At 47.3% G+C, this 26895-nt stretch overlaps 3 protein-coding genes across 3 annotated transcripts in view; 1 reads left to right on the forward strand and 2 right to left on the reverse strand.

Annotated features, from left to right (window-relative positions):
- The window catches only part of MGAM2 (maltase-glucoamylase 2 (putative)), a 78221-nt gene extending 75740 nt beyond the window's left edge, over window positions 1-2481 (forward strand). Inside the window, exon 48 of the mRNA XM_019666758.1 lies at window positions 1-2481. This exon is cut by the window's left edge and continues 36 nt beyond it. Within this exon, the coding sequence (XP_019522303.1) occupies window positions 1-991 (991 nt within the window). The 3' untranslated portion in view covers window positions 992-2481.
- Window positions 2482-4440: 1959 nt separating this feature from the next.
- LOC109395601 (putative DBH-like monooxygenase protein 2) lies at window positions 4441-11686 on the reverse strand. Its single transcript, XM_019666766.1, has 13 exons — window positions 11399-11686; window positions 10340-10486; window positions 9647-9808; window positions 9341-9424; window positions 8375-8542; window positions 8135-8237; window positions 7837-8003; window positions 7441-7532; window positions 7055-7151; window positions 6857-6916; window positions 5646-5776; window positions 4973-5087; window positions 4441-4683 (listed from the first exon to the last, which is right to left on the reverse strand). Exons 1-13 carry the CDS (start codon window positions 11684-11686, stop codon window positions 4441-4443), a joined length of 1857 nt encoding a protein of 618 aa, XP_019522311.1.
- An 11010-nt stretch (window positions 11687-22696) lies between these two features.
- Window positions 22697-26397, reverse strand: PRSS58 (serine protease 58). The gene is made up of 5 exons (XM_019666751.1): window positions 26358-26397; window positions 24561-24699; window positions 24100-24356; window positions 22934-23073; window positions 22697-22846 (listed from the first exon to the last, which is right to left on the reverse strand). The coding sequence occupies exons 1-5, from the start codon at window positions 26395-26397 to the stop codon at window positions 22697-22699; spliced, it is 726 nt and encodes a 241-aa protein (XP_019522296.1).
- Between the last annotated feature and the right edge of the window lie 498 nt (window positions 26398-26895).

Raw genomic sequence — 26895 nt, forward strand, 5'->3', positions numbered from 1 at the left:
TTTCCCAACAAATTCTACAGAAGTTACATCTAGTGCTGCTATTACTAATATCACTACTACTTTCTCTACAAACACTACTACTGCTAGCACTAGCACTGCCTTTTCTATCACAACCACTGTTTACCCAACAAATGCTACAGAAGTTACTTCTAAACATCCTATTACAGATAGCACTACTCCTTTTTCTACAAATACTACTAATGCTAGCACTAGTACTGCCTTTCCTATCACAACCACTCCTTTTCCAACAACTATTACTGATACTAGCACTGGTACTACTGTTCTTATAACCACTACTCTTTCCCCAATAGGTACTAATGCTACTAACACTAATGATACTGTTCCAGTTACAACTCCTTCTATTACAAACAGCCTCTCTACAGGCAGTACAACAACTGGTACCCTTAACTCCACATATACTACCTTTTCTATAACAACTGCTACAGACACACCAGTCTCTACTACCCAGTCTCTATTTCCCCCTACTACCACCAACACCACACAGCTCACTACTCCCCATTCTGCTACTACTGCAACACAGGCCCTAAGCCAAACAACATTAATTTCCACAAATTTTCCTAACCCAGGCACCATCAACACTACTTCCGCAAGCACTGCATCCACTAGCATGGATTCAGTTACTACCAGTACTATGAGGCATACAGGGCATGTAGTAAATATTACTGATACCAATGGTACCAGCAGTGTTCCAGGTGACACGACACATGTTTCTATTCCAAATTCAACAGATTCAGACACACTAACGTCTGCTCTTCCAGCTACAGCCACTCATCATCTAGTAACAAATTCTACAACTAGTTATTTACCTATTATTGCAACTAATACTACCACAGATATTACAAGTATTACCATGTATACTTCAAATACTACCACTAGAATAACCAATAATACCAATACAACAACAACAGATGCTTCTACTACTGCATCTACTCCTATTGCAAATACCACAAGTTCTGCTGTAGTTCCCTGATTACTACTCAAAGCAGGATACTTACTACAGACGTCTCTTAAAAACATTCAAATACAGAAAATCAATAAGCAGGTACATGATCTTATGTTACGTAAGTTATCACAAATATTAGCCCTAGCTTTTATAGATGTGGCTACTCCTGTAGACGTTGAAGATATATCTAGAGATGTATGTATTAATAACTTTGTGGATACTTCTTTTGGAACCAAAATATATACTACTACTTTTAAAATTACAACTCCTAAGCCCCATCGGTTAAGCTTTACATTTTTTATACGTCCTTGCTATAGACTTCACAGATGATTTTGATATAGTAAAGACCGATAGTAAGACCACATTAGGATCTGTGAATGCTATTGCTTTAGATGTAGTCACTGAAATAACCCCGCCTGTCTTGGGTCACAGAACATAATGCCATAACTGAGAGCACTGGTGATACCTGGCACTCCTATAACTGCTGTAGCAATAGTTATTAATATTACAGTACATTATTTAATTGCTAATGCTAAAAACCACACTTTACTTTCCTATGGACTTTTCCAAATGTCATGGCTACCAGTATAGTAATTTGCTATTACACATACTGCAAATATTATTGCTTCTACAGAGATCCTATCTATAGCTATCAAAAATGCTACCATTGTAGGTCTCCTAGACACTTTGACTCCAGGAATTGAAATAATTAAATTAGTAACATTATAGGTTTCCTTTACTATCATAGAAAATAAAAATATGATTATAGATGTTGAAAATATAACTTCTCGAACTTTGCAATCATTACTGCCATAGGCACTACTGACACTCTTTCTACAGATTTGATAAGTACTTCTATGTATAGACTTTAAAAGTACTTCCAGGAAATTACAATTAATCTTATTTATGAGATAATCATAGGCCCTTGCTGTTCGCGCTGATGGCTGGATTCATTTACAAGGCTCTAACTCTTCTACAGACCAGAAATCACCCAGACGGAGATGAGTATGTAAAGACATAGTGGAGGGGAGACAGTGTTAGCCCTGGGGTCAGACTTCATAACCTTACTTGCTTTTCTTTTTTTCTACCAGCTTTTCCCTTATTATTTTACTGTCTAGACCCCCCTTTAGTTGTTAGGACTTTCAGCATGTTTTTGCTCTTTCACATCCAAATTCACCAATATCTTTGGTCTACTACTTTCTGAGATCACCCAGACCCCCATGGATAGATTTACAATCATAACCAAATAGAGGCAGTTGGGTGCTATAGAAGGCTCAACCCTAGGACAGTATTTTCAAAATGGAGTTTGGGAACCCATGGGAGGCCCCCAAACTCTTTCTGGGGTCCACAGGGTCAAATCTATTTTCATAATACTATGTTGTTATTTGCCTTTTTCACTCTCATTCTCTCCTTAGTATGCAGTGGCATTTTCTAGAGACTCTGTGCTATGTGGTGTCACAATAGATGAATATAAAAGCAAATACAAGAATCTGTCTTCTATTAAGCCACTCATTAAACAGATGTATAAAATATAAAATAATGTCTACCTTTTCACTAATTCTTTTGCTTTGGAAAATATAGCTTTTCATAAAAATATATTATTTTTGTTAACGTGTAGTTGATATATTGTTATTTTTAATGAGTGAAAAAATAAAATACAAACTATTTTACAAGTGACTCAACTTTAATTTCTAATGCAGTAAAAATACGAGTCAGTATAACCCACCTAAACCCACAGGACCGTCACTAAATTTGAATGTAAAGGGGTCCTGAAACCAAAGAGTTTGGGGATCACTTCCCCAGTCAAATGTACTATGAACTTTCCCAGCATCTAGGAACTCCAGCATCTGCGGCTTAAGGTTCTGACGGTGCAAGAATGTCTGCCACCCACTGTGAACACATTTGCACAGCCTTCTGACCTACTTCCATGGCCGTACTGTTGTCTGGAGGGCTTGATGATGTTCTGCGTGAGGGACACAGATCATCAGTTAGCTGCGTTTGCCCTTTGGAATCTGCCCACAAGTAGCAACCCTCTGCACCAAGTTGATAGACCTTACACCAGAGTATACATCCCTCTTAACTTGACCTTCCAACTCAAAGCAAAACAAAACTCCTAATTCTAAACTGTATGATGAACTTGGTCATGGACTCCTTCACTCGTATCTTCGCTGAGGGAGCTTCAGGGCATTTATCTTGCTGACGCCACAAACCCTGATATGGTACAAAGTGCTCTGGGTCCTTCTGCCAGCCCCACACCGGGGCAGACTAATTGGACAAAGGTTTCACTGAAAACACTTGGCGTTTGGTAAACTGAAAATTTGTTCAAGCAACCATAGTTCTGTAGTTACTGAAATTCAACTCTTTGTGTATGTCAACCAATGGTAATTTAAGTATTATCATTACCGTACTTCTGAGGAAAAAAAAAAAAAAGAACAACAGCAGCAACAACAAAACAGAAAAAAAGAAAACCTGGACTTAACTTCAGACATTTGAAGAAATTTGAGAATTGAAACTCGAAAGTCTACACACAAGATATGGTCCTGGAACCAGGCAGAAAACCTGGAGAGGGAAGAGGTTGAAGCAAATATCAGTGTGCTGCTTCCGAGCCCTGAGCTCCGCTGGCTCCTGTGTTTCCGTCAGACCCTAATACATACAGGTGACTCCATGGGATCCTCAGAGTACCACCTGCTACCAGGCTGACCCAGAAACTACAGCTTCAGATGCACATTCCCTGCCTTGCCTTGCCTCAGTTTCCTCATCCATAAGATGGAGTAAGCTTCAGAACTGCAACATATGTGGAAATGCACTTTCAGTCTGTGAAAGTCTGTACAAAGGTTTATTATTACTGTTATTATTACATAACTCCTTGAGTGTTCTGATGTGTATTTAAACTTTTTCCTTCTCCTTGGATCTCCTGATAGCAGAGCAGATTCTCCTTACATAACCACGATATAACCAGCCAAAGAAGGAAATGAACATTCATACAATCCTACCATCTCATGCACAGACACCAAGTTTCACCGGTCATCCCAACAATGTTCTTTACAGAAAACGCAAATGACAGCAGCAACAACAAAAGGATTTGAACCACGAGCACATGTTGCATGTTGCATGTAATTGTTTAATTGGATTTTTGTTTGTTCTTTTTAGTCTACTCTGTCACTATTCCTCAGTCCCTCTTTTTCTTTCATGATTTTGACATTTTGAAGATGACAAGCCAGCTATTTGTAGACAATCCCTCATTTTGGATCCAGATTTTGTCAGACCCGCCCATGTTTCTAAAGCTTTCAGGGATGAATGGCATAGCTGGCCTTGAAAGAGCCTGTGTGAAGCACATGCGATGCCCAGGCCTGCAGCGTCATGGCCTGGGTCATGGGAAGGGGCACAGGCAGGGGCCTTTGGGGAGCCAAAGCAGAGGGGAGTTTCTGTGTTTGATGAAGGGAGGGGCCTGGGGATGTGACATGAGGAGACAGTAATCAGACTCCAGCCTGCAGGGTGGCAAGGAGCCAAGAGATGGCCCCCTGCCCCAACAAGAGGGCAGCCAGGGAGAGGCACCTCACGGTGGCGGTGCCAGAGCCCGAGAGGGCTGCTGGTGCAGCCCTGGCGCCTGCAGGGGTTTTGTCCTGGGGTTCCACTTTGCCTCCGGAGGACTCCAAGCAGGGCCCCCGAGGGGTAGGGATGATTTCTGGAATCCAGCCTGTTGTGTTTTCCACTGCCTCCTGCAGGAGAAGGAACACAATTGCAGAAAGCTAGAAGCCTCTCCATCTTGTTTCTGTTCCTCAGACCTTAGTTGGTTGTCCCCAGTCCTTGTGGCCTCACAGGCTAACTGGGAGACCCCAATCACTGCCCCCCAGCCCAGAGCTGCATCAGTCCAACTTTCTGTTTCCCCAACCTCCCCTTCCCTGGCCCAGCGTTCCTCTCATTCTTCTCTGTTCCTGGCTTCACCTAACACCATCTCACACCCCTCCTCCCTGACCCTGAGAGGCTGGTGTCTCCTGGGACACTAACTTCAATGGTCTTTATTATCACCATCTGCTGGGCCTCCTTGCAAGCTCTCTCAGCCTTCTTAATGCTCTCTGGTGTCCACTCGACGTTGTTCATGGCCATCATGCCCTCCATGGAACTGCCGTGGGTGGGGGAAGGGGGCAACAGACAGTAGTTTAGGGTCGACTGAAACCTTTGACAAAACATGTATAAAATATCCTCACTTTTGTTGGCGTCAGTTCCATGTTGCCATAAACCAATAAGGAATGTCTTGCAATGGAGTGAGATAATCATGAGTTTGGCAGGAGGAGAAATATGAGAACTCAAAGATGAGAATGTTGAAAGTGAAAAAGAGAATCTTCTGACTCTTTAAAGGAGTGGTTTTTAACGTGGGGGCCGTAAAGTCCCAGGAAGTTGAGAGAGTGACTGCAGGGAACCTGTAAATGCTTTGAAATTGTATGTGGAATGTGTGTCTGCACAGGGGTGCATTTTTCTTGGAAAGGAGTTTCAGAACTTTCATCAGAGTCTCAGAGAGGACCCTCACCCCCAAATAATGCAGGGTCACTACTTGAAAGTAAACACAGTTTTTGACTGGGTCGGACAGTGCAAGAGAAAAAGGCAGACAAAGAATTTGTCCAAAAGTGACCTAATTTCTAGAGGTCACACTTGAGGGTCTCATCGTCCAAGGCTGACTCACTCTGATGCCTCCTCCCCCAGCTCATGGGCCACATAGAGGATGTCAGGGTACCCCATGCAGCTGGAGATGTTGTTTCGGGGATAGTAGAAGAGGAAGACGAGGCACATCTCATTAATGGTGCTGGGACCTCCCTGGAGAAGAAGAGAGAGACAAATGGGGAGACAAAGATACAAAGGCATGCAGAGCGGGGGACAGGGCAGGCAGAAACTGTTTAGGGTGGTCATTCTACCCATGATGCTGTTCTCCTTTCCCTGTGGCCTAGAGCCAGCTCACTGATGGTTACTTACTACTCCTTACTACACCTCTTTCTTCCTCCTCTATTTCCAATTGGTGGACAAGTATTGATATTGTTTCTAAAGAAATCATCCCACACGTATTCCCTGTCCTCGACATTTTCACTGCTATTGTTCTGGTTTGAGAAGGTGCAACAAGATACTGAGTTTACTGAAAAAAGCCACTCCCTCTTGAGCTTCTCCAGGATTCCCCATGTCTACATGTCTAAAGCAGGACACAGATCTGTCACATATTCTCTTCACTGTAATAGGACCTAATGGCTTTCCCCTGTGAATTCCCCTAGTGCATTATCCCCATTCTTCTTTTATGGTATATGTCACTTTCTACCTTGTATTATAATCATGTGCATGTTTGTATTTTCTTCCTCAATAGCAAGGAACCCTGTTGAATCCTGCAAGCATGGAACCATTCCAGACACACAAAATGGGTGGTGTTCCTTGTGACCATAATAACAATAGTTACCTATAATTGAGCAACTACTACAGGTCAGGCAATGATTTAGATTTGCACATGTAGTCATCAACTCTCACAACAATCTTATGCTAGAGATAGTGTCATTAATTGTTTTATGAATTAGGAAACTACGACACAAAGAGATTGAATAACTTGCCTAAGGCTAGAAAGCTACCAATGACTGTGTTGGCATTGAAACCCAAGCAGTGAGGCTCAGAGTCCATGCTCCTAGTCGCAATAACATGCTATGTTTTTATGGTCTTAGCAGGTCATTGACAGAGAAAGGGGGGAATCCTGTACCCATCTTATCATCGCTGGGGTGTGAGAACATAGCCCATGTGCATGGGTAACACCATTGGAGAAAGGAGGGTGCTTCAGCTGGAATAATTGGAGTCAAGGCCAGGGATGGGGCTCTATTCTGAGGCTATTGCCATGGTGGTCGAGGTGAGGAGAGAGGTACTTACAAAAGTCAAGGAGTCGCGGTCTAGTGTCTCGTAGTGACACTCTACCAGCAGTTCATCCCCCTATTCAGAGTGAAACACAAAGGCTGAAAATAAGACACAGAGGGACTGGACCAATCTGAGAGCGCTCCTGGCTAACAGGAAAGAGCTCTGAGCCTGTCAAGCCCCCAACTCCAGCCATGCCTCCCCCCAGGCTCCCACCGGCTTGATCTCCACTCGATGGGGTAAATCTCGAGTCTCCTGCAGATTGAAATCATAGGCATCATCTTTACAGATGGTTCGGAGTTGTGTTCCATTTCTAGAGGGAGAGAAGGGGAGGGGACAGGAATAAAAAGAGGATGAGGTGGGTAGGGGTTCTATCAATAAGATAGCCATGTGTGGAGTCACACTGTGGGTACAGATTGTCCATGAAACAAGAAAGCTCCCCCTTCCACCGTCTTCCTTCTGTCATCTCTACTCTGTGGACGTTCCAGCTCCTCCTTACTCCCAACCAAGTATAACCTTATGCTGCAGAATAGAGAACTACTTCTAAGATTGATTCCCACGTGCACAAGGGAAAGCTTCAAAGCCATGTCTCCTTTCCTTACCTGTACTGCACAGTTCGCAGAGCCCGCCCAGCCAGGTGAGTGTGGAGCAGGTAGCCATATATCTGTAGATCGGGAATGGGGGCCCCATTCATCTGTGACAGGGGAGGAGCATCCTGTTTGTGAAGACTCTCATCTTGCCCGCTCCTTGGTTTTCCTCCCTTAATATTTGACCCTTCCTCTTATGACGAACACAAACCCCGTTAGCTCTTGCTGAACCCTCCTGGCCCCGTTCCTGCCCCACTCCCCTTGACCCCAAAGCCCTGATTCCTTCCCTCCCTTTCATGATCCCGAACCCCAAGCTGCCATCATGGTCCAAGCCTGTGGCTCAGGCTGCGTGCGCTTGTGGATCAGACCAGCTCTGGGACCCTCAGGCAGGGTGTGCCTCCCCAGCTTCACCTCTTCAAACTTCTCCGTCTTACACAGCCCGTAGGACATGAAGGACTCGGCCCCCGGCGGGATGAAATGAATGGGGAACGTGAAGAAGCCCAGCTGCAGGACCCCCATGTCGTATTTGCGGAGCTGTGCGGTGTAGTACACGCGGATCCCCGAGGAGTCATACACACCTGGTGCAGAAAGGTGGGAGAGCAGGTCACATGGTGGGGAAGAGGCCGGGGAAACGGGCAGCATGTGAGCAAAAGCAGTCGGCATGCATCTCGCGGCACCTTCCCAGGACGCCAATGCCCTAGGTGCTCACCAGCAAGGTTGTGAAAATTACTGTAATGAATCTCCAGGCGGATCCACTGGGGGTCCAGGGGCATCCCAATAGAGATGCCCACATCATCTGGAAACTGGTAACTCTGTTGGACGGAGGGGGATTTGGCAAGAAGAAGAGCTGGGAACTGGGTACAGAGACTCAACCCGCTCCCGGCCTTCCAGCAGTCCAGCAGTCCCGGTTCCCAACAACATGCACCCCCTTAGACATCACAGGACTCACTGTGCCGCCGACAGCCCAGCCCACGATGATCTGTGAGCAGAGGGAGAAGGCGGGGTCAGCCCCGTAGCAGTCGCCGATGCCCGTGGGGAGAACGCTGGTGTTGCCACAGGCGTACAAGATGATGTGATGCACCATGGTCTCGTTGTGGTTGATCAACTTGGGCTCAAACTGGGTGGGGGGAGGCGGGCAGAGCACGGTCAAGATCTGTGTCAAGACCTGGTCCCCCGTTTTCATTCCCAAACAAAACCATTCCCATTCCTCACTTCTCTGTTTCTTTTCCATTTTCTCCATTTTTCTTCCCCAACCTATCATTTCCCCCCACTCTGTCTGACTCCTCTCTCAGGCACCCCCCCCCCATCACCCTTTTAAACCCCTTCCCTCAGATCACACACACTAAATCCCGAGCCTTCTGCCTCTCCCTTCATAACCTCATCAGTCCATGACATCTGAGCATGTAACCACTCTTTGTTGGATTCTCTCTCTAAAGAAAAAAATGGCTGCCACACATTTGCCACCTACTGTAAGATCATAATTTTATTTATGTTATCAAAGTTGAAATCACTCCAATGTGCAATCAGGCGACCAAGTTTGAGTTCCCTCTAGCCAGACTTCCCTGACCGGATAGTCCTTGGCCACATCTGTCACAGCCTACACCTCCTTCCGAGCTAAGAGCACAGTTCTGGGGCCAGGGTGGGTCTTCTCCTGTGTTCTCTGCAAAACTTATTAATTCCTGACCTTCACCAAAATCTCAGCTGCATTGTGAGGCTCAAATAAAACAGGGCTGACAGCAATAGCTCTGGGCTCCAGAAATTGTGAAACTACCACCTCTGCCAAACCTGGCCTGACCCCCATGTTGGCCCTGTTCCTTCCCTCCAGTGGTCTGATTGACACCATTTCCTCAGAGCCCACCATGCCCGCTGCGCTGCCCAAGCACCTTAGCAAACGTCCCCGCCTGGTTCACTGTACCTTGTAGATGTGATGCTTCTTGCTAACGATGGGGAGAGGGAGGAAGGTGCAGGCGTACGTGGTGTCATCCTCTGGAATGAGGAACTGGAGAAGGACACACAGAGGCCACACTGGGATGGCAGTGATGCTCCCAGAGAGGCCAGGGAAGGGACAGGAAGGGGACCGATGCTCATGTGAAGGCCAGGTTGGCCATCCTCAGGGGACTGAAGGAAGTCAGAGAAACCTCAGTCCAAGGAATGTACTGAATATCAGGTGCAACAGGGGGGTCTGGACTGAGTGGGAAGACGGTAAAGGAAGGGGTCTTACATCAGTGATCTCCAAGTCATGGATGATGGTGTCCTCAGGGACATCGAGGTCATCTGGGTGGACTATTTGTAGCAGGAAGATGGACTTGACAAAAGTCCGCTCCCGATCCAGCCTCGGTGTGTCATCCAGGCCATAGGCAGCCTGCACCCTCATGGTGTCGCTCTGGGGGTGTCATGGGCATTGAGGTGCCACTGCCCATGGGCAGCACTTCACACACACCCACACACCCAGGGACCCACACAACCACGTGCCCACGTCTCCACAGTGGAATGGGAAGCACTGCAGATGGGGGTCGGGGGAGGCAGAACTGGGTGGGTTCTAGCTCTGCCTCAGAGGCTGACTTGCTGGAAACGTTGAGCAAGTCCCACCCCCTCGTATCTACCCTCTCTGTGCCTGTGTCCACATGGTAAATGACACTCTAAAGTTCAGTGAAATCGGGCAAAGTTCTTTGGGAGGGGAGCACTGGAGAGGGTGAGGTGGGTGTTGAGTCAATGAGAAGCCCCCCTGTAGAGGGCTTGTGGATTTCAAGGGGGCACTGTTGGGGCAGTACTGGGAAGCCCCCCAGAAGTCCTAGGAACTGTGACTGGTTGCCTGAGATGCATGGTCACTCCAGTGTGGGGGTGACTGCATCTCCCTGGAAGGAAAGGCTACTTCTGGTCGAATGCTTTTTCTCTCCCCCATCCCACAATTTACCCTAATGTCTAGGTCATGAGGGTCACAGGAGCGGAAGGGCCTGGAAAAGCGCATGGTGGTATAGACAGAGTCTTCCGTTAGCTCCAGCAGCTCAGCATCCTGACTTCCGTCCTCCTCCAGGGTGTCTTCATCCACCAGGTGCTGATCCTGGGGTCCAGTGAAGGTCAAGGCGTAAGTACCAGGAGCCCCAAGTGGTCATGACTTAGGAGCAACCGGTGTTCCTTTCGCTCCCCCCCAAGGGATTAGACTAGGGTAGCAGAACCCAGGATTTCTTGATGATATGGTTGGCTCCTACGACAGAGTATGGCATCAAGGGTGGATGCTCGAGACAGCAGGACGGACAGTGTCTGGTGGAGTCGCACCACCTGACCTTGGTTTACTTCTCCCGTTTCAAATCTCATCTCCATACATCCTAATTTTCCTGTATCCCTAACCCTTGGAAACTCACAGAGCCTCTGAACTCTCTGTGCTATTCATCCAGCCATGTGGCTCTACCATGGACACTTCCCCATATAAATGCAGTTCAGATGGATGAGATCAGGAGGTGGGTGAGCCTCTTTGTCATCTCTGAAGTAGGGTGATACTCATTCACGTCACAGCCATGCTGTGAGGTTTAACATGCAAAGAATTTGGAACAATGCCTGGTTAATCAAAAGTACATAACCACCTTAAGCTATTATCAATGCTTTTGGCGCTGTTGTGATTAGACCGTTTTCTGTTGCAGTCTACCTGACTGAGCTTCAAGGAAATTGAGTATGAGGACTATGTCTCAAACAGCTGTGACCTGCATTGAGTAAGCTATTAGCAAGTACATGGTGCAGGGAGACCACGCTCAGTTAGTGGGTGCCCCACTTAGCACCGTAGGGACGTCCAGTCTGAAGGACCTCGACTGAAACTCTCCAATGGGCCAACTCTGAAAGGAGAGGTGAGCAGCCAGCAGGTGTTCTGGGCATGTGCCTGGATATGTTTGGGAAAACGTGGATCCTTCCTAGACTCAGAGCCATCCTGAACCCCAGCAAGAGACCCTCATCCTTGGAAGAAAGTCCCCCTCAGACTTACCGAGAAATAGACATTGCCGTCAGGCAAGACTCCTCCAACAACCAGATCGCTTTGCACGCTGGTGGAGCGATTCCTGATCCCTAAGCCCACCCAGCCAGCTGTCCGGACCTGGAGCTCGAAAGTGATGATCTCAGCTTTAAGGTCAAAGTCCCAGCGCAGGAAAATGACATTGGAAGGATCTAGGAACCTGGAGTAACGCAGGCGAGAGGTGGCGCGGGGGCGGTTGCCTTGGGACGGGGCTGCCAGGGCCGTAAGTAGGAGAAGTCCAAGGAGAAGGGCCCAGGCCATGGTTCCCTGGGTCTGGGACATCTCTCCTGCAGGTGAATGCTCAAGATGTATGGACTTATATGTGCCTCTCCCTGTGCCAGGCTCCGTGCCATGGGGGAGGGACAGACTGGGGCTCCTCTGATCTGATTATCCCCTGGGTTCAGAGTGGTGCAGGTTACATAACCCTGGAGGTATGAGGTGTCCAGAGAGGGTGCAGAGCAGATCATGCTCGCCCTGGAGTGGGCACCTGGCATGAACTCCTCAGGAGTAAATCCATCACTCTTCCGCCCCAACCCCATGCCAGGGTCCTGCCAATAGGGACCCCACAGAATCAAGGAGGATTAGTTCCTCCCTCTCTTCCCCTCCCCTCCCCTCCCCTCCCCCTGCCTCTCACCTCTCTTCTCCCTCCTGCCCTCCCTTCTCTCTCCGGCTCTCCCCTCTGCCCCCCCTCAGTGGCTGTATCCTTGGGTGCTCTGCCCCCTGGCACGTGTCCCCCACCCCACTTTTTATGGGAACTTTCTATTTTGTGTCTCTGTAGAACTGGGGCACTAGCAGGAACTGTGGTGGGACCACATGTGAGCCTGCCTTTCAGCCTCCCAGCCCAGCAGAAAGGGGAGAAGTTGTGGGGAGGGGGAGACGGGATGACTGTGATTTCCATCTCCTGGAGGAGTCTCTGCTACTAATCCCGGAAAGGACAGGTAGAGGTGAAGGAGCCATAATCAGCTTCCAGATGGGCAAGTCTGGGAAGCTCTGAGTTTCTGCATATTCCCGGGGAGGAGCAAGGAGAAGGAGGGGAGGCGAAGAAGACGGAGAGAACGGGGAGTACACGTGAACTTGACTTTGGGAGGCTTTGTGCTTTATCCTTCCTCCCAATAATTGCTCTTCAGAGAAGTCCACTTTAGGGACTTCCACTGGAGGCTTGGCCCCACACCCCCGCAGTTCAGCACTCTGGTATCGTGCAAATAATAAAAGGGAAGAAGGAATGTTAGAATATTAGAACACAAGAGTAAAAAGGGATTTTAGAGCCATCTAATTTTCCTAAAGTTCCCATCCACTTAATTTTTACATGAGGAAACAAACACCCAGGGGCAACATGAGCAGTGCCTGATCACCATCCATCAGAGGCAGAGCTGACACGGGACACAGGACCCACCTCCAAGCCAGCACTCTCTCCATCACTCCCTTGGGTCACACCCACCCACAGGGCACCAGCTCCCGCCATGCATTTCTGCCATGGCTTGTCCTGGACAAGTTGGAGTCATTGCTGACAGCTTCTTAGGGAGGAGACCAAAGCCTCAGCCTAACCCCAGAGTTCTGTCCTCCCAGGGTTGGATACAGCTGGCCTGGAGCCAGAAATCTCATCTTTGATAGCCACCCCCTCCCTGCCCCGGGGTCCTTCCTCCTTTAGACAATGGAGAGGCTCAGAAAAGCTAACAAGGCATGCGGAGAGAGCCTCCCCCCTCCCACCCCTCCCACCCCCGGCACAGAAACTGGACTGCACATCTCCACTCGGGAATTCGGCTCCAACCGGGATGGACGGGAGCTGGAGCCTCTGTTTACGCCTCCATCCGGGGCACGCGTATCACCTACTGAGTTCTTCCAGCTGGTAAGCACCCAGCTAAGGTTGTTTGCAGCTGCTGTGAGCACCACCTGAGTAGAAATTGGGGTGCGGTGGGGGAGAAAACACATTTCCCAAGAGGACAAGCGTAATGGCAAACTCTGGGCATGGGGGAGGCAGGAACTTTGGCAGCCACGTGGAAGGGAGAGACTCACCTTGGCCCAGACAGGAGCCTGGCCAAGACCAGAGGAGGAGATAACAGAAGTGTCACAGACACTCCGATCCCAATCTCATCTGGGGATTAAGGCTAAGGGACAGGGTGTCAGGGAGACAGCCAGCCCTGAAAACTGAGATGGGCCCAGGATCCCTTATCCTTCAATCTGTTCAGCAGGCCGAGCCTGGCCTCACGGAGAGGCAGGGTCACGGGGAAGAGCTGGGGACCGCGACTGCAGCTCAGGGCACCTGCTCCTCAGTCGGTCTGGCTTCCCCTGGGGCCTTTCGCTCCCTTTCTTCCTTCTTCCCCAGTACAGTCTTCTCCTCTCTCCCAGCCCCGGCCCTTCTACCATGTAACCCCCAGAGTGGCTCTCTCCCCAGCAAAGCTCAGAATTAAATGCACATGGCTTGCTGGCGGGGGGACACACCTCACTTGGCGTGTACGTTTTTCTGGTATTCAAGATGCACGGTTGTGGCAGTGCTTCCCAAAGCCGCATCCCTCTCCCTCTCTGAAGTGCTGAGGTTGGGAATAATAAGCAAGGGAGCAAAAGGCAGGAGTGACTCAGCATGTGTCACTTAGAAGGTAATGCAATTGACATTTTGTGCACCGTTAGATCATGCAATTCTGAAACAGCATGATACAGAAAATAATGAAGTCACTTTATGCACAAAATTGTACATAATGAAAATATCTCTTTTAAAAAATCAAGAAACACATAATTTCAAAGTTAGCAAGGCACGTAAATTATAAACTGTATGATGCTGCCACCAAATGGCATCAGTGAGTGTTATGTATCAGAATCACGGGAACGATATTGTTGTATGTATTAAAACTTCAGATTTTTAAAAAAAATGGTGAATCTGGGAGACACAAACCCCCAGGATGCCAGGCCACTGCTGGGCCCTGATGTGGGGACTCTCTTGGGACATGTGTCTGCAGTCCTGCCCTGCTCCAATTCCATGCTTCATTTGTCGAGTGTCTGTGATGGGCAGACACCCCGTGGAACCCCGGCTCAGATATCATGCAGTTTCAGGTCCCGAAATAGGAAAGCTCAATTGCTAAGCCTCCCGTGTCTCCACTAAGTCCCCCATGCCGCCTGTAAAATGCTGAGGTTGGAGAGGCGGTTGATATGGGCCTTATTGTAAACCTAATTTCCCGAATCACTGGTTTCCAACCGTTCTGAAAAACAAGGCCTCTTAATGTTAAAACGTTTTGAGAACTTGTGATTTTAATCTCAGTTGATTACTAAGTGATAGGCGATTAGAGAAAGACAAGAACTATTCTATCATTTGAACTGAATTTGAAATTTGCCATTAATAACAGAAGTCCACTTTACCGAGTGCTTCGTCTGTGCCAACCTTTCTTCTAAGAATCTTTCATGTATTAATCCATTTATTTCTATGAAATATGTTTCATTATTATACCCATCTTACAGATAAAGAAACTGTGGCCCAAGTTCACACCATTAGGTAATGGCAGCTCTATGAATTGTTGGGAAAAAAATAACTGAAAACAAAATCTTCTCCCAACTCAGAAAATCTCTCCACAAAAGTGGAAGACAAGGAAAGCAGTTTTTTCATTTTTTTCTCTTAGAGATCTATCTTTATCAACGTATAGTTTCCCCATTCTTTGTTACCATTGCATAGTGTCATATGGCACAAGTGTCACATAATCAATCCACCATTTCCTTTTTAATAAGAAAACCCATTTCCTTATTAATTAGTTCCAACCAATTACTATTACAAATAATACTCTAATGAATAGCCTTCTTTATATGTCATTTTCCACCAATATAATTATATGTATAAGGAACATTCCCAGATATGGGACTACTGGGTCATACAGTAGATGTATTTTTAATTTTGACATTTACAGCACGTGCCTCCTTAGGGATCCTGGCAATCGACTCTTCCAGCCAGCAGTGCACCAGAGCTGGCCTCCTACGGCCTCACACCCCAGCACAGTGTGTTATCAACTTGATCAGGTCATATACTTAAAAGCAATTAATATTTCCGTTTCTGTGAACATTTCGCTTATAGTTTTGCCCATTTATCTATTGTTGGTCCTTTTCTTATCAACTTAGAGGCATTCTTTACATGTTTGGGAGAGTAGCCCTCTGTCTATGATGTAAGATACAAATACTTTTTCTCAGTCTGTCTTTTGCTTTGCTTGTGGTGCTTTTTCTTCATAGAAATTCTTAAAAATATATAGAGAGAAGGATTTGTCAATATTTTATGACTTCTGGATTTTGAATCATGTGTACCTAGTTAAAGATTTCCCCATTGCAAAGTGATAAATCATTTTTATTTTTTTCTATGCCTTATTATGTGAGGTAGGGAACCACCTTAGTTTTGTTTCAGATGACTACCTACTTGCCAAATACTATTTATTAAATAGTCCATATTTTTTTTCTGTCATTGTTTTTGGATGCTACCTATAACATATACTAAACTCATTCATGTGTATGGGACAATTTATGTACTTTTTACTCTGTATCACTAGCTATTCATGCAACAGTCCCACACTTTAAATTATAGAGGCTTTATAATATGTTACAGATGCTCATCAACTTACCATGGGGTTACATCCCGATAAACCCATTATAAATTGAAAATATGGTAAGTCAAAATGTATTTAATGTACCTAACCTACAGAGCAGCACAGCTTAGCCTAATCTACCTCTTTAGTTTCACAGCTACACAGGTTGAGGGGCAAAAGCAGTTTTATTACCGAGTAAGCATCTAATCAGGATGGTGTACATCGCAGTCATTCTGTTAAGTGACTGCCGAGACAGGAAGAAATGTCTGCCTTTTATATTGGCCAGCAGACACAACCATTACACACATGTTCTCAAGATGAGCAATAACTGGTCCCCAAATGACAGGGCCTGACAGGGCCCTTTGTTAATCCAAGTTCATCCTAGAGTCACTGGGTAATTGGGGTGTCCCTCTGTGTTTGCTAACTGGCTTTAGCCAAGGGCACAATAAACTTGACATATCTTGGTGACAGGGAGTCATTCTGCAACTTGGTGTGAGACATCCATTCTAAGTCAAGTTCGGCTCATGTTCCTTGATGTGTATAGTTCAAAGAGATGATGACAGGTCCTTCAGAAAGACATTCCTGGGTCTTAACTCTGGCAGTAAGTTGCTTAGCTTTCAAAACAGCATATACACTTCATAGAGACAGAAAAAGAACAAGTTTTCTAAAGTAAGTGCTCTATGAAAAGGAATTAAGCCTCTTATGTTGTATTTGTATTTCCCTTATAGATGAACGTCTGCTGTCTACTGCCCAATGTGGCCTTCCAGCAGCCTCTGCCCCTTTGTAAAGCATAGGAGGACAGAGGTCTTTGTTCAATCTACTAGTGTCCCCCTTGGTTACACCGAGATATTTTAATCCTTTGGGAAGATCGGAGACACAATTCAGAACCAATGTCTTAGGAATCCCTGGGACACAGCTGAGACGGTGCAGGGCCACGTACCTTCACTAAGGCACTCAGTGAACCCCTGGAGGTGCTCGTATGTGTGTGTGTGAGTGGGTGTTGGTGCACAGGAAACAGGAAACGCTCACCGGTTTGATGTTTGAGCATCAGTGAGAAGATGAGACAGGATATTAAGTTTCCTGGAAAAGCCACTCCCTTGTGAGTTTCAGGCCCAGAGAGCATCAGTCACTAACTGCCGCCTTACAGTCCAGCATCCTGCTCTCTTGCCTGGCTGGCCCGTGTCCCAAGGCCCTCTGTCCCAGTGCCCTGCTGGAGAGGGCCTGTGGGACCAGGGAATGGTACCACTTCCCATTCTGTGGGGCTGGGTGCTCCTGGCTGCCGTGAGTACAGGTGAGATGCCAGGCAGAGAAAGCCGCTCTGTGGGTTGAGGGAGGGATGGAGGGGCTGGGTCACTGAGGCACCAGGAGGCACAGAAAGTTTTGCTCCCCGATCCCAGCCTTGCCACGATCCTCCCAAGCATTGCCCCTCACCCTGAGAAGGTATCCTTTCTGTCCCCAGCCATCTCTTATCGGCACTGCTCACGGGACCCCTCTTAAAAATTTGGCTGCACTAGTTACTTCTGGGGGTGACCCCCCCCCCCAGTACCTTCAGCCTGGCCTGCCTGTGTATTTCAGATGCCACTGCAAGCTTTGTGGAGCAAAGACCCCGATGGGCCCTGGTCCGTCGTGGACAGGCCAAAACCCTGCGCTGCTTCCTGAAGGATTCCCAGTATCCCTGGATGAGCTGGTACCAACAGGATCTCCAGGGGCAACTCGAGATGCTGGCCGCTCTGCCGAGTTCTGGGGACAAGGAGGTCATATCCCGTCCTGGAGCAGATTATCAGGCCACACGGGTCGATGACACGGAGCTGAGGCTGCATGTGGCCAATGTGACCCAGGGCAGAACCCTGTACTGCACCTGCAGCAAAGACACAGTGAGAAACCCTCCCCGGGTGGATGAATAAAAACTACCCCTGGTTCCCACCCACAGACCCAAGCTCCTCCTCCTCTGCCCTGACAGCCCCTGAAGCCTGCTTCCTGCCGGTCCCAGATCCTCCCTTCTGGCCACTCTACTGCATGTAGACCCTGCCTGCGGCTTCCTGTTGCCCTCAGTGAAACAGGCGGCCTGCAGAGCACAGCGATGAACCCCAGACTCTGGAGGACTCGGGAGCAGACCTTGGCTGTACCACCCATGAGCTGTGGGGAATTCATTTCCCTAATACTTAGTTTCTGTGTCTGTAAAGTACAGACAGTAACTCTACCCAGCTCAGAGGATTAAACATCAGAGTTAAGGTGAAGCCTTTAGTAGAAGACAGGGGTATCCAGGAAGCACTTCACAGCATTAGTTGTTGTCTCCACGGTCAGCATACAGAAAAAGTAGATCGCAATTAAATACCAATCTCAACGCCCAGAGGGGTGCAGGAAAGGCACCTGGAGAAATTCTGGGAGCTCAGAAAGGGGGCGAATGAATATCTCAATGTGTGGGGCCCCACTCCCACCCCTGGAATACGAACACCCATTTTTGCAATTAGATCCCCATTCTCAGTGCTCACCACCCCCTCAGCTTGTCACACCGCAGTCTCAGGTGGATCTTTTTAAAAGTAAGATCCTCAGAGAGGGCCTGGCCTAGAAAGGACCAGGGTCTGGAATCCACAGTGGAGGGCTTACCAAACACCTAAAAAGCCTGCACCTGAGTAAGGGGAGGGCCGGGCAAGGAGGTCCAATCCCTGCAAAGATCCAGGAACCACCTGCTGAGAGGTGCATTGTGGGAGAGAGGTGCGGAGGTGGGAGCCGCTGGGGTTGCGTCTAGCTCCCAGCTTCTCTGCGTCAGAGCTTCTCCGTCTCGGAGTTTCTTGGAGGAATTTGGTCTACCAAGTGAGCAGGTAATGGGGTGCAGGGTGGGAGTGAGTGAGGAGAGGGCATTTGAAAGGTTCCTCAGCCTCTAATGGTGGTGTGGGTGGCTGTGGTGCCGAGGGGCTGGCGAGCGCTCTTTCGTCGGCCCTTGTGGAGAGGGAGGTGGTTTTTTTCCACCAGGGGGTGCCATCTGCCCACAGCTCTCCATGATCTGTACAGACTGAGGGCCTGTTATCAGTCACAGGTGTTGGTCGTCTCTCAGCTTCCTCAGGTGTTGTGGTGAACACCTGGCCAGCTTTAGAGGCAAAGGCAGTGTGGGGAGCGGATCTAAGACCCTGGCCCAGAGCCCTGGGGACATTTTGATACCTGTGTTCTCTCCCTCCTCCAGGAAGGGCCCACCTCTGTTGGAGAACACCGTCACTGGGAGACGGCCGGGATGGGAGGGCGCAGACAACCTGACCATCTGCTCTTAAAGGTAAGCTGAAGCCCTCTGCTGGCAGCTCTTGAAGCAATTTACAGCCAAGCTTCTGGCTGCAGTGGTGGAAGGCACCGTTGCTCTGATGGGTTCCCTTTTACCTCGGCCCCTGAGAGCTCCCTGGAGACTTCCCAGATGCGGCTCTCCTCGCTTGTGCCATGAACGGTGCCTTGGTACCATTGTCTAGGCCCTTGGTTCCGTGGTGATTAAACCAGCCCTCCTAGACTGGCGGATGCTAGAGGTTCCAACAGTGCTTTGTGGTTGTCGTCGTTATTGTTGGTTTTTTGTTGTTGTTGTTACTGATATGTTAATCCATTGTTTCTAGTTTGGTTTGGTTTTGTGATCCAATCTGAGAATGTTGTGCTTATTTTTTTTTTCGATTACAGTTGGCATTCAGTATTATATTAACAAACAATGCTTTGATTGAATGGATTGTGTTATCCCCTCGTTATTCAGATAGGAAATATTCGTCTATGTGATATGAGTCTGCTGCTGTCTTCAGGCCAATAAGAGTTGGTTTGCTCGTGTCATTACAAAGTATATTCAACTTTGTTTTCTCATTCAGTACTTTGAAATACCTGGGATTCGACAGGACTGGATGGAAATAGAATTATGCTAATTAAATGTCATTTGGAGGGAAAAGTAATATGTTTTCTGATTGTATAAATCTGATTCTGCTCCATACTTGTCTCCGTAGTTTGAATCAGTCTTCAGATTGTGGAATTCTGGGACCGGCAGGAACCTAAGATAGCTGTCTGTTCATTCTCCTTTGTCCCAGACATCCGCTCAATTAATCAATAAATGTATATAGAATGTCGGTGCAGTTTTCAGTGTTTTACTAGATATAGTGTGACTTTGAAGAACTATAAGGCATCATGTTTCTTCCCCTTTACTTCCTCCAAATTTTACCCCTCTTTCCTTCCTTAATCTTTCATTTAGAAGGTCCTCAGAGGGCACAAAGCAAGAGTTCAAAATTTTACTTGCAGTTTTGAGAGGCAGAGAAAGGAGGATGAACATCTTTCTAATAATTCAGGTTCCTGAGTACTGAGCAGAAACACAGCCTGTATTAATGGGCCCATACGCCATCATTTCAGCGTTTCTGAGCAGGAGAGCAACGGGGGGTCTAATTGAAGGTAGGGGCTTAGATACAGGTGGGCCCGGGAAGAGGGGAGTTGATAATGGGATAATAATTGTTAGGGCTTCAGGATGGACTCAGGTCTCTTGATCTTAAGTACACAGCCATAGTGACTTGGTGGGGGCTTCTCACGTATAAACTGGGATACACTAATGAAGTTTTGGGATCCTAGGTTTTCAGCCTTGTGAATGGTGATTGTAGGAGGTATGTTCCACAAGCAATTGCACTGGACAGCCTTTCTTCAACCCACACTTATGACCTCAATGAGATTTCTCCATGAACAGTCCACTGGGGTGAAAAGACGTCAGCTCATTTATGCATGGCTGTGTTTAATACATTGGCTGTGAAGTCCTTTCTCATTCTTGCAACTTTTTTTTTTAATGGCTTCATAAACAAAGGGAACAATGGGACCAAATGGAACATATGCAGGGACTTATTGCAAGTCCCACCTGGTTGCCACCACTGCTGCAGACCCGATTCTCCATTGTCAGTGACCAACCTCAGCCCTGATATAGCACTGATCTAGTACTGTACCCCAGGTAGCCCACCAGCCAGGTGGTCGTAGGTGGGCCCCTTCTTCCATGGTAGAGGGAGTAGGTCTTTGTCCTTACTGAAAGTGACATGTTCTAGATTTGGATTTTCTTTTCCCTGCCATCATCACTCCCAGCCCCACCACCCTTAAACTAGTTGAATGACTTATGTATTCCACAGAAGAGGAATGTATTTTCCAACCAAGGAAGTCACCTTATGGTGATAGTGTCAGAAAACAAGCTGATGCCCATGAAATTCAGTGCCCTGAACATATGCTTCGTCTCCTAGAATCATCTGGCCTTTGAGGACACCAGTGTGACCTCTTGAAATCTTAGCACCATTTCAAGCTGCAGAACATCTCCAGAGGCTGAGAGACTCACCTGCAAACATCATGTTTCTCCCAGAGCTAAAATTTCCGTTAATAACATACATGAAAGTGAAGCTCTCACAATAGCACTTAATAATCCACACACAAAACATTGTTCTTCTACGTTGTAAGCTAGGCTTTATTGATTTAGGGGTTTCAGAGCCCCAAAGAGGACAGGATTTACTGCTGGAACTTCTTATTTATAAGCCCCAGTGAACTCTAGTATTAACCTCTCATGGCTCAAGTCCCTCCCCAAAATGCTGCAAAAGGAATGGCCAGAACCTGTGCCTGGTGTTGAGAGTTGTACGGGCAAGGAGAATCTTAAATGCTGTCTCACCACAATCTCCCCGTCCTTAAACCTCTCCCCTCACCCGTACTTCTATTTAGCTCGCCGCTCCTCAGAACCTCCTGTTTCCAATTAGCATGTGTAACTTACACATGCTCCCAATTCAGTGCAAGTACTAGGGGTTTTCTCACCCAAAATGGCTATCAGGTGGCCTTTTTTTTTCCCCCCCAGTAAGTCAATGATTAATTTGTTAGCACACAATCCCCATTTCATAAACTTCGAATGCCTAAGGGGTATTGAGTCTGCCATCTTCATTATAGGGCAGCGGTTCTCAACCTTTCACAGGGGTCGCCTAAGACCATCGGAAAACATATTTTCTTTCTTTTTTTTTAATATTTTTATTGGGGAATTGGGGGAAGGGGAACAGACAAGTTGCTGTCGTTTTGTTCTTCAGTCTAGTTGTGGAGGACGTTGCTTCACTGGCCCAAGTTGGTATTATCATTGCGCTCTTCCCAGGCGAGGCAGATCAGTCACCGGCTTCTGGACGGCCGCTCACTGCGGCTGCTGGCCGCTCACGCTGGCTGCTGGCTACACATGGTAGCCCATGGCAACCCACTGCCACAGGGGCTACAGCCTACGCCGCCGGCAACTCACAGCAGCCCAGCTTCAGGTTGAGCTGTTGTTCAGCATCTTAGCTGTGGAGGGCAGTGTCACTGGCCCTCATATGTGGGATCCGAACCGGGGCCCTCTGGCATCCCAAGCGAGTTCTTAACCATTGCGCCACTCGGCCGGCTCGGAAAACACATATTTTCGATGGTCTTAGGAACCGAGACACCGCTCCTCTGTCGGTCTCCAGGCCCACATGCAGATACGCCCACATACAAGTACCCGGAGACCCCTGTGAAAGGGTCATTCGACCCCCAAAGGGGTCGCGACCCACAGGTTGAGAACTGCTGTTTAGGGGGTTGTCATGCATAGTCACAGCACAGACATATACGAGTCACCCACTCTGTCAGGTGGAAGTGAGACAGGTGTGCATGCTACAGTAACCCAAGGAGTCTATTTAGATTTGATTGTGAGGCTGGACACGGGTACAGGCTGTGTCACATGGTCCAGAATCCCTGCCATGGAAGTTCAGTTGTTTTGGATTGTATTTTCAATCCAGGGCATGTAGCTAAAGATTTTGGTGTAGATGCCAACATCAGCTCTCAAAACGCATCCATCTGCAAAAGTCAGGATTCCTTGAAGTACTCCATTGCAGACTGCTGGGGCAGCTGCGACTTCCTGCCAGGAAAAAGGAAGCCGAGTTATCTTTCTGGCAAGAGACACAAAGAATAAAATGGGAAAATGAAGGTGCTGAGAGCACGTTACCTTGCAGGGCTGCCTTCTTCCTGGTACGATGCCCAAGCACAGCATACTTTTTTTGATGTTGTGGGTTTTATAGCCATCGCGGCACCGCGTCTCGGAGATGACGGAGATGTTTACATTCTGCAGGGAGTTGGGGTCCTTATCTAAAGGAAAGACAGAAGTAAAACTTTCTTAAGAGTTATTAGATACCCAACCTTTTTTTCTCCTTTCCCTCTTATTCAACCTATTCCTCCTTCTCCCAGCAGAAAGGAAAAGAGACCAAATACTGAGAGAAATCATAACTGTGCAGCTAGGATAGCAGGAAATTGTCAGCTTAACAATTGCTCGTGATACAAGTGTCTGTGTCCTTATAAAATAGATTAAATCCTTGGAAGTTACATGTAAATATGAGCGATCTCTGCAATGAAATAAAACAAATTATCTTAAAAATGTCTGGAAATCGAGGGCCGGCCGAGTGGCTCAGTTGGTTAAGAGCTCGCTCAAGAGTTTGAGCTCTGAGCAACATCGGTTCAATTCCCAGCCCAAGCTGAGCAGCCGCTGAGCTGCCAACAGGTAGCAGGATGGCTCAGCTAAAAAAAAAAAAAAAAAAATCTGGAAATCGAAACATTATTATAGAGTGTCCTTTGAGATGGAATTTTTATTTATTAATCTTGAACTTTCGTGTATATTATTTGTCTTATTTTAAATTCATCACTGACTCCTTTAATTTATTTATTGAGCTGTATTTGACATGCAACACTGTGTAAATTTAAGGTGTACCACATGTTGATTTGATACATTTCTATAGTGCAGTATGATTAGCATTCTAGCGATAACACCTCGATTGCATCTCATAATTATCATTTCTTTTTTTTGTGGTAGGAATAATTAAGATCTAGTCTCTTAGAAAGCGTGATTATAGCACAGTATTGTTATTTATATTCACTATATGTCTTCTTTACACTTAATACCATTTCTATCTTATATGAAAGCGAAGATGATAGAAAGCTACCGTGGGGGGAAAAGGTTGCAGGATCCCCTCAGTGAGGTACAGGGAGGATGAAAGGAGAGGGGAAGGCTGAATAAAGTGGTCCGAAGACACGACTAGGGATAATTGTGGAAGCCAATAGGAGAGAAGGGGTGAAGCATGTCCAGTTCTGAGAAAAGAGTATTATCCTGAAGGCACTCACAGACATCACATAGGTTGTAGGCCCAGGTGGAGACTGTGCACGCGGTGTCTTCAGGGGCCCATCCATTGGGCAGGTCGGCTGGTCTCACGTACTCATTGAGCTCAACATATCTGTTCAGCTTGATTAGCATGAGGTTATTCTCAATGGAAGTAACTGAGAAGCGTGGATGATGAATCATCTTCTCGTAGCCAACCACCTGTACATTTTGTTCAGTGAGGTTTGATGGGTTTGTAACTCCCAGTATCACGTGAAGGCTCCTGCAGCAACATGGGTGCTCTTGAGCGGCCTTAGCAGAGATGGGTGCTCCATCCCCTGGGCTGTTATTAGCTCCTCCCCACACTAATGCACACCCCCAGAAGGCCTCCCCAGTCCCGTGTAGTTGGGCAGTGATCCCGGGCAGGGGTCTGGGTCTGTGCTGAGAACCCCAAGCATAGAGGGGCACTGGGGGGCTTATTACTCACGGTAAGTTGCAGCTTGCAGCTGTAATCACCCAAAGAGGGTGGACCAGGACTCCAGTGCAGGGCAAGTAATAAGATTGCAAGTAGACCAAGTAGGGGGGAGTAATACCATTTGCATAATTTGGATCAAAGGCCAAAGCAACTGTAAAGAAAAACAGACAAGACATTCGGAGATTTTTTTTCAGGGGTCACTGGAAAAAAACAAAAGTAAAATTACTTAATAGGCTCCAGTTCCCCCTACCCTTCTCTCCAATACCTTTGCCTGTAAGTTGAATTTTTAAACTGGCTTACTTTGTTCTAAAACATGAAGGAAATGATAGAAACATATTTATTTCAAAAGATAAAAGGTGTTTTTCCTTTTAGTTGTCAATAAACAGCCCACAAATGAAAACACCAACTTTCTTAAATACCTTCCACCGCTCAATGGATACATGTTAAATCAACTCACGGAGAACTTAACTATTTTTGTCCTTTTTAAAATGGTTTGACCAATCTTATCCCATTCCCCCAACAGCAGTGCAAGGCAGAATAGGTGCCGTTTAAAGAACAGACCAAATGCTAGCAGTCTGAGGAGGGAGAGACCATCCATTCACTCAACAAGGAAATATTTTGCGCCTCGTATGTGCCAGGCTCTGGGCTGTATAGTGAACAAAACAGAACTGTCCCTGCTGACATTCTGATGCGTGGAGACAGTCAACAATAATAAACAGAACGCATAATTAAATGACACATATGTGAGGTGCTGATTAGTGCTGTGGAAAAAAAGTAGAACAAGAGGGAAAAGTAGTAGCAGGTGTGTGTGTGTGTTGAGGGCTTGTGCAGTATTACATCGGTAGTCAGAATAGACCTCGTGGGCAATATGAGAGATGACGATGAAAGGCAGCCGGGAGGGTTAGATAATCAGATGTCTGGGGAATGGGGCTGCAGGCGGAGGGAACAGCTGGAGTACTGAGTCTGAAGGCCTGTTTCAGGAGCGTCCAGAGGCCGATGGGGCTGGCGTGCTGAGCGAGGGGGAGAGGAGTAGGAAAGGAGGGTTGCAGAGCTTTGGAGAGTGCTGTGAGGACATGGGTTTGTCTCCTCAGTGAAATGTGGAACCACTGCAGGGTTTTGTGTGATGTGTGATGACGGGGTGATGATAATTTCCTCATGGAGGACTTTTGAGTATGAGAGTATAATGCAGGGAGGCCTGTTAGGAGAATGATTTGATAATCCAGGCAACAGATGGTGGATGGGACCGTAGTGAGCAATGGAGGTGGTGAGATGTAATTGGATTTTGGATATGTTTAGAAGATGGAGTCAACAAAATTTTCCAAACAAATTGAACGTGTGTTTGTGGTGGCGGGGTGGAGGGGGGTGAGAGAAAGATTTATGACTACCTCCAAGGTTTTTGCCTGAATCATTGGAGTCATGCCTGGACAAAACCCAAGCCTCGAGTGCTCTCCTGTGTCCATTAGTTGGACCCCTGCTTTCAACCCCTGCCTCCAATTCTTACTGTCTCATGCCAGAATCAATCCTGTTTTAGACAGGCCCAGAGGCAGGCCTCAGTCTTCCATAGGAGCAGGCCTGTTTTTGGGGTTTCGATGGCCATGCCTCCCCAGAAAGCATACAATGATCAGCCTGCGGTGCGGCAGGCAGGCTGTGCGACAGGAGGAAACCTGGTGAGGATGGTGGCAGTGGTAAGGGGTAGAGAGTCAGTCCTACAGTTGTAGTCTGGAACATTCTTTCTGTCTTTATCCATGTTTCGTGATTTCCCCAGAATTTCTCTCTGGCAAGTAAAGAGAAAAATGTGTAGACACTCACGGGGCAGGTTCAGGAGTACCCAGAAGAGGATCAACTTCATTGTGATGCCAAAAGCCTTTTCACAGGATGAGGTTCAGCTCAGGGTCTCTGGAAAGGATGGAGAGAAGAGAAGAGGGTAAAGGACTAAGTAAGATAAGGCAAGAAGGGCTCTAGGGTTGGAAAAAAATCATCTGAATTCTTTCAGTGGCAGGATTTAGTTTTAGAAGAGGTGTCCATCGGTCAGAGCAGGGGGTCAGACAGACAAGAACAAAGAGATCAGGTGACTTGGTCCCTGACACAGTAGAGAATGGATGAGCATTTTGCTCTCCTTCCTCAGGGAAGAAAGTACTTAATCTGAGAGATGTTGAAGCTCAAGGTGTTTCTACAGCCTCCTCCTCTCTGGCTCTCTGGTTCCCCCCTTTGTCAAACTCTGAAATCATGTCCCTCTCTAACCACATGCAGGATACTGGCCCCACCCATCTGTGTGATGCTAGCCCCCATTTGTGTGCCACTGACATTCATCCCCGGTAGCCCTAACCCCGCCCTCTCGTGCTGACTT

This window comes from Hipposideros armiger, unplaced genomic scaffold (genome assembly GCF_001890085.2).
Source record: "Hipposideros armiger isolate ML-2016 unplaced genomic scaffold, ASM189008v1 scaffold_478, whole genome shotgun sequence".
NCBI classification, from domain to species: domain Eukaryota; kingdom Metazoa; phylum Chordata; class Mammalia; order Chiroptera; family Hipposideridae; genus Hipposideros; species Hipposideros armiger.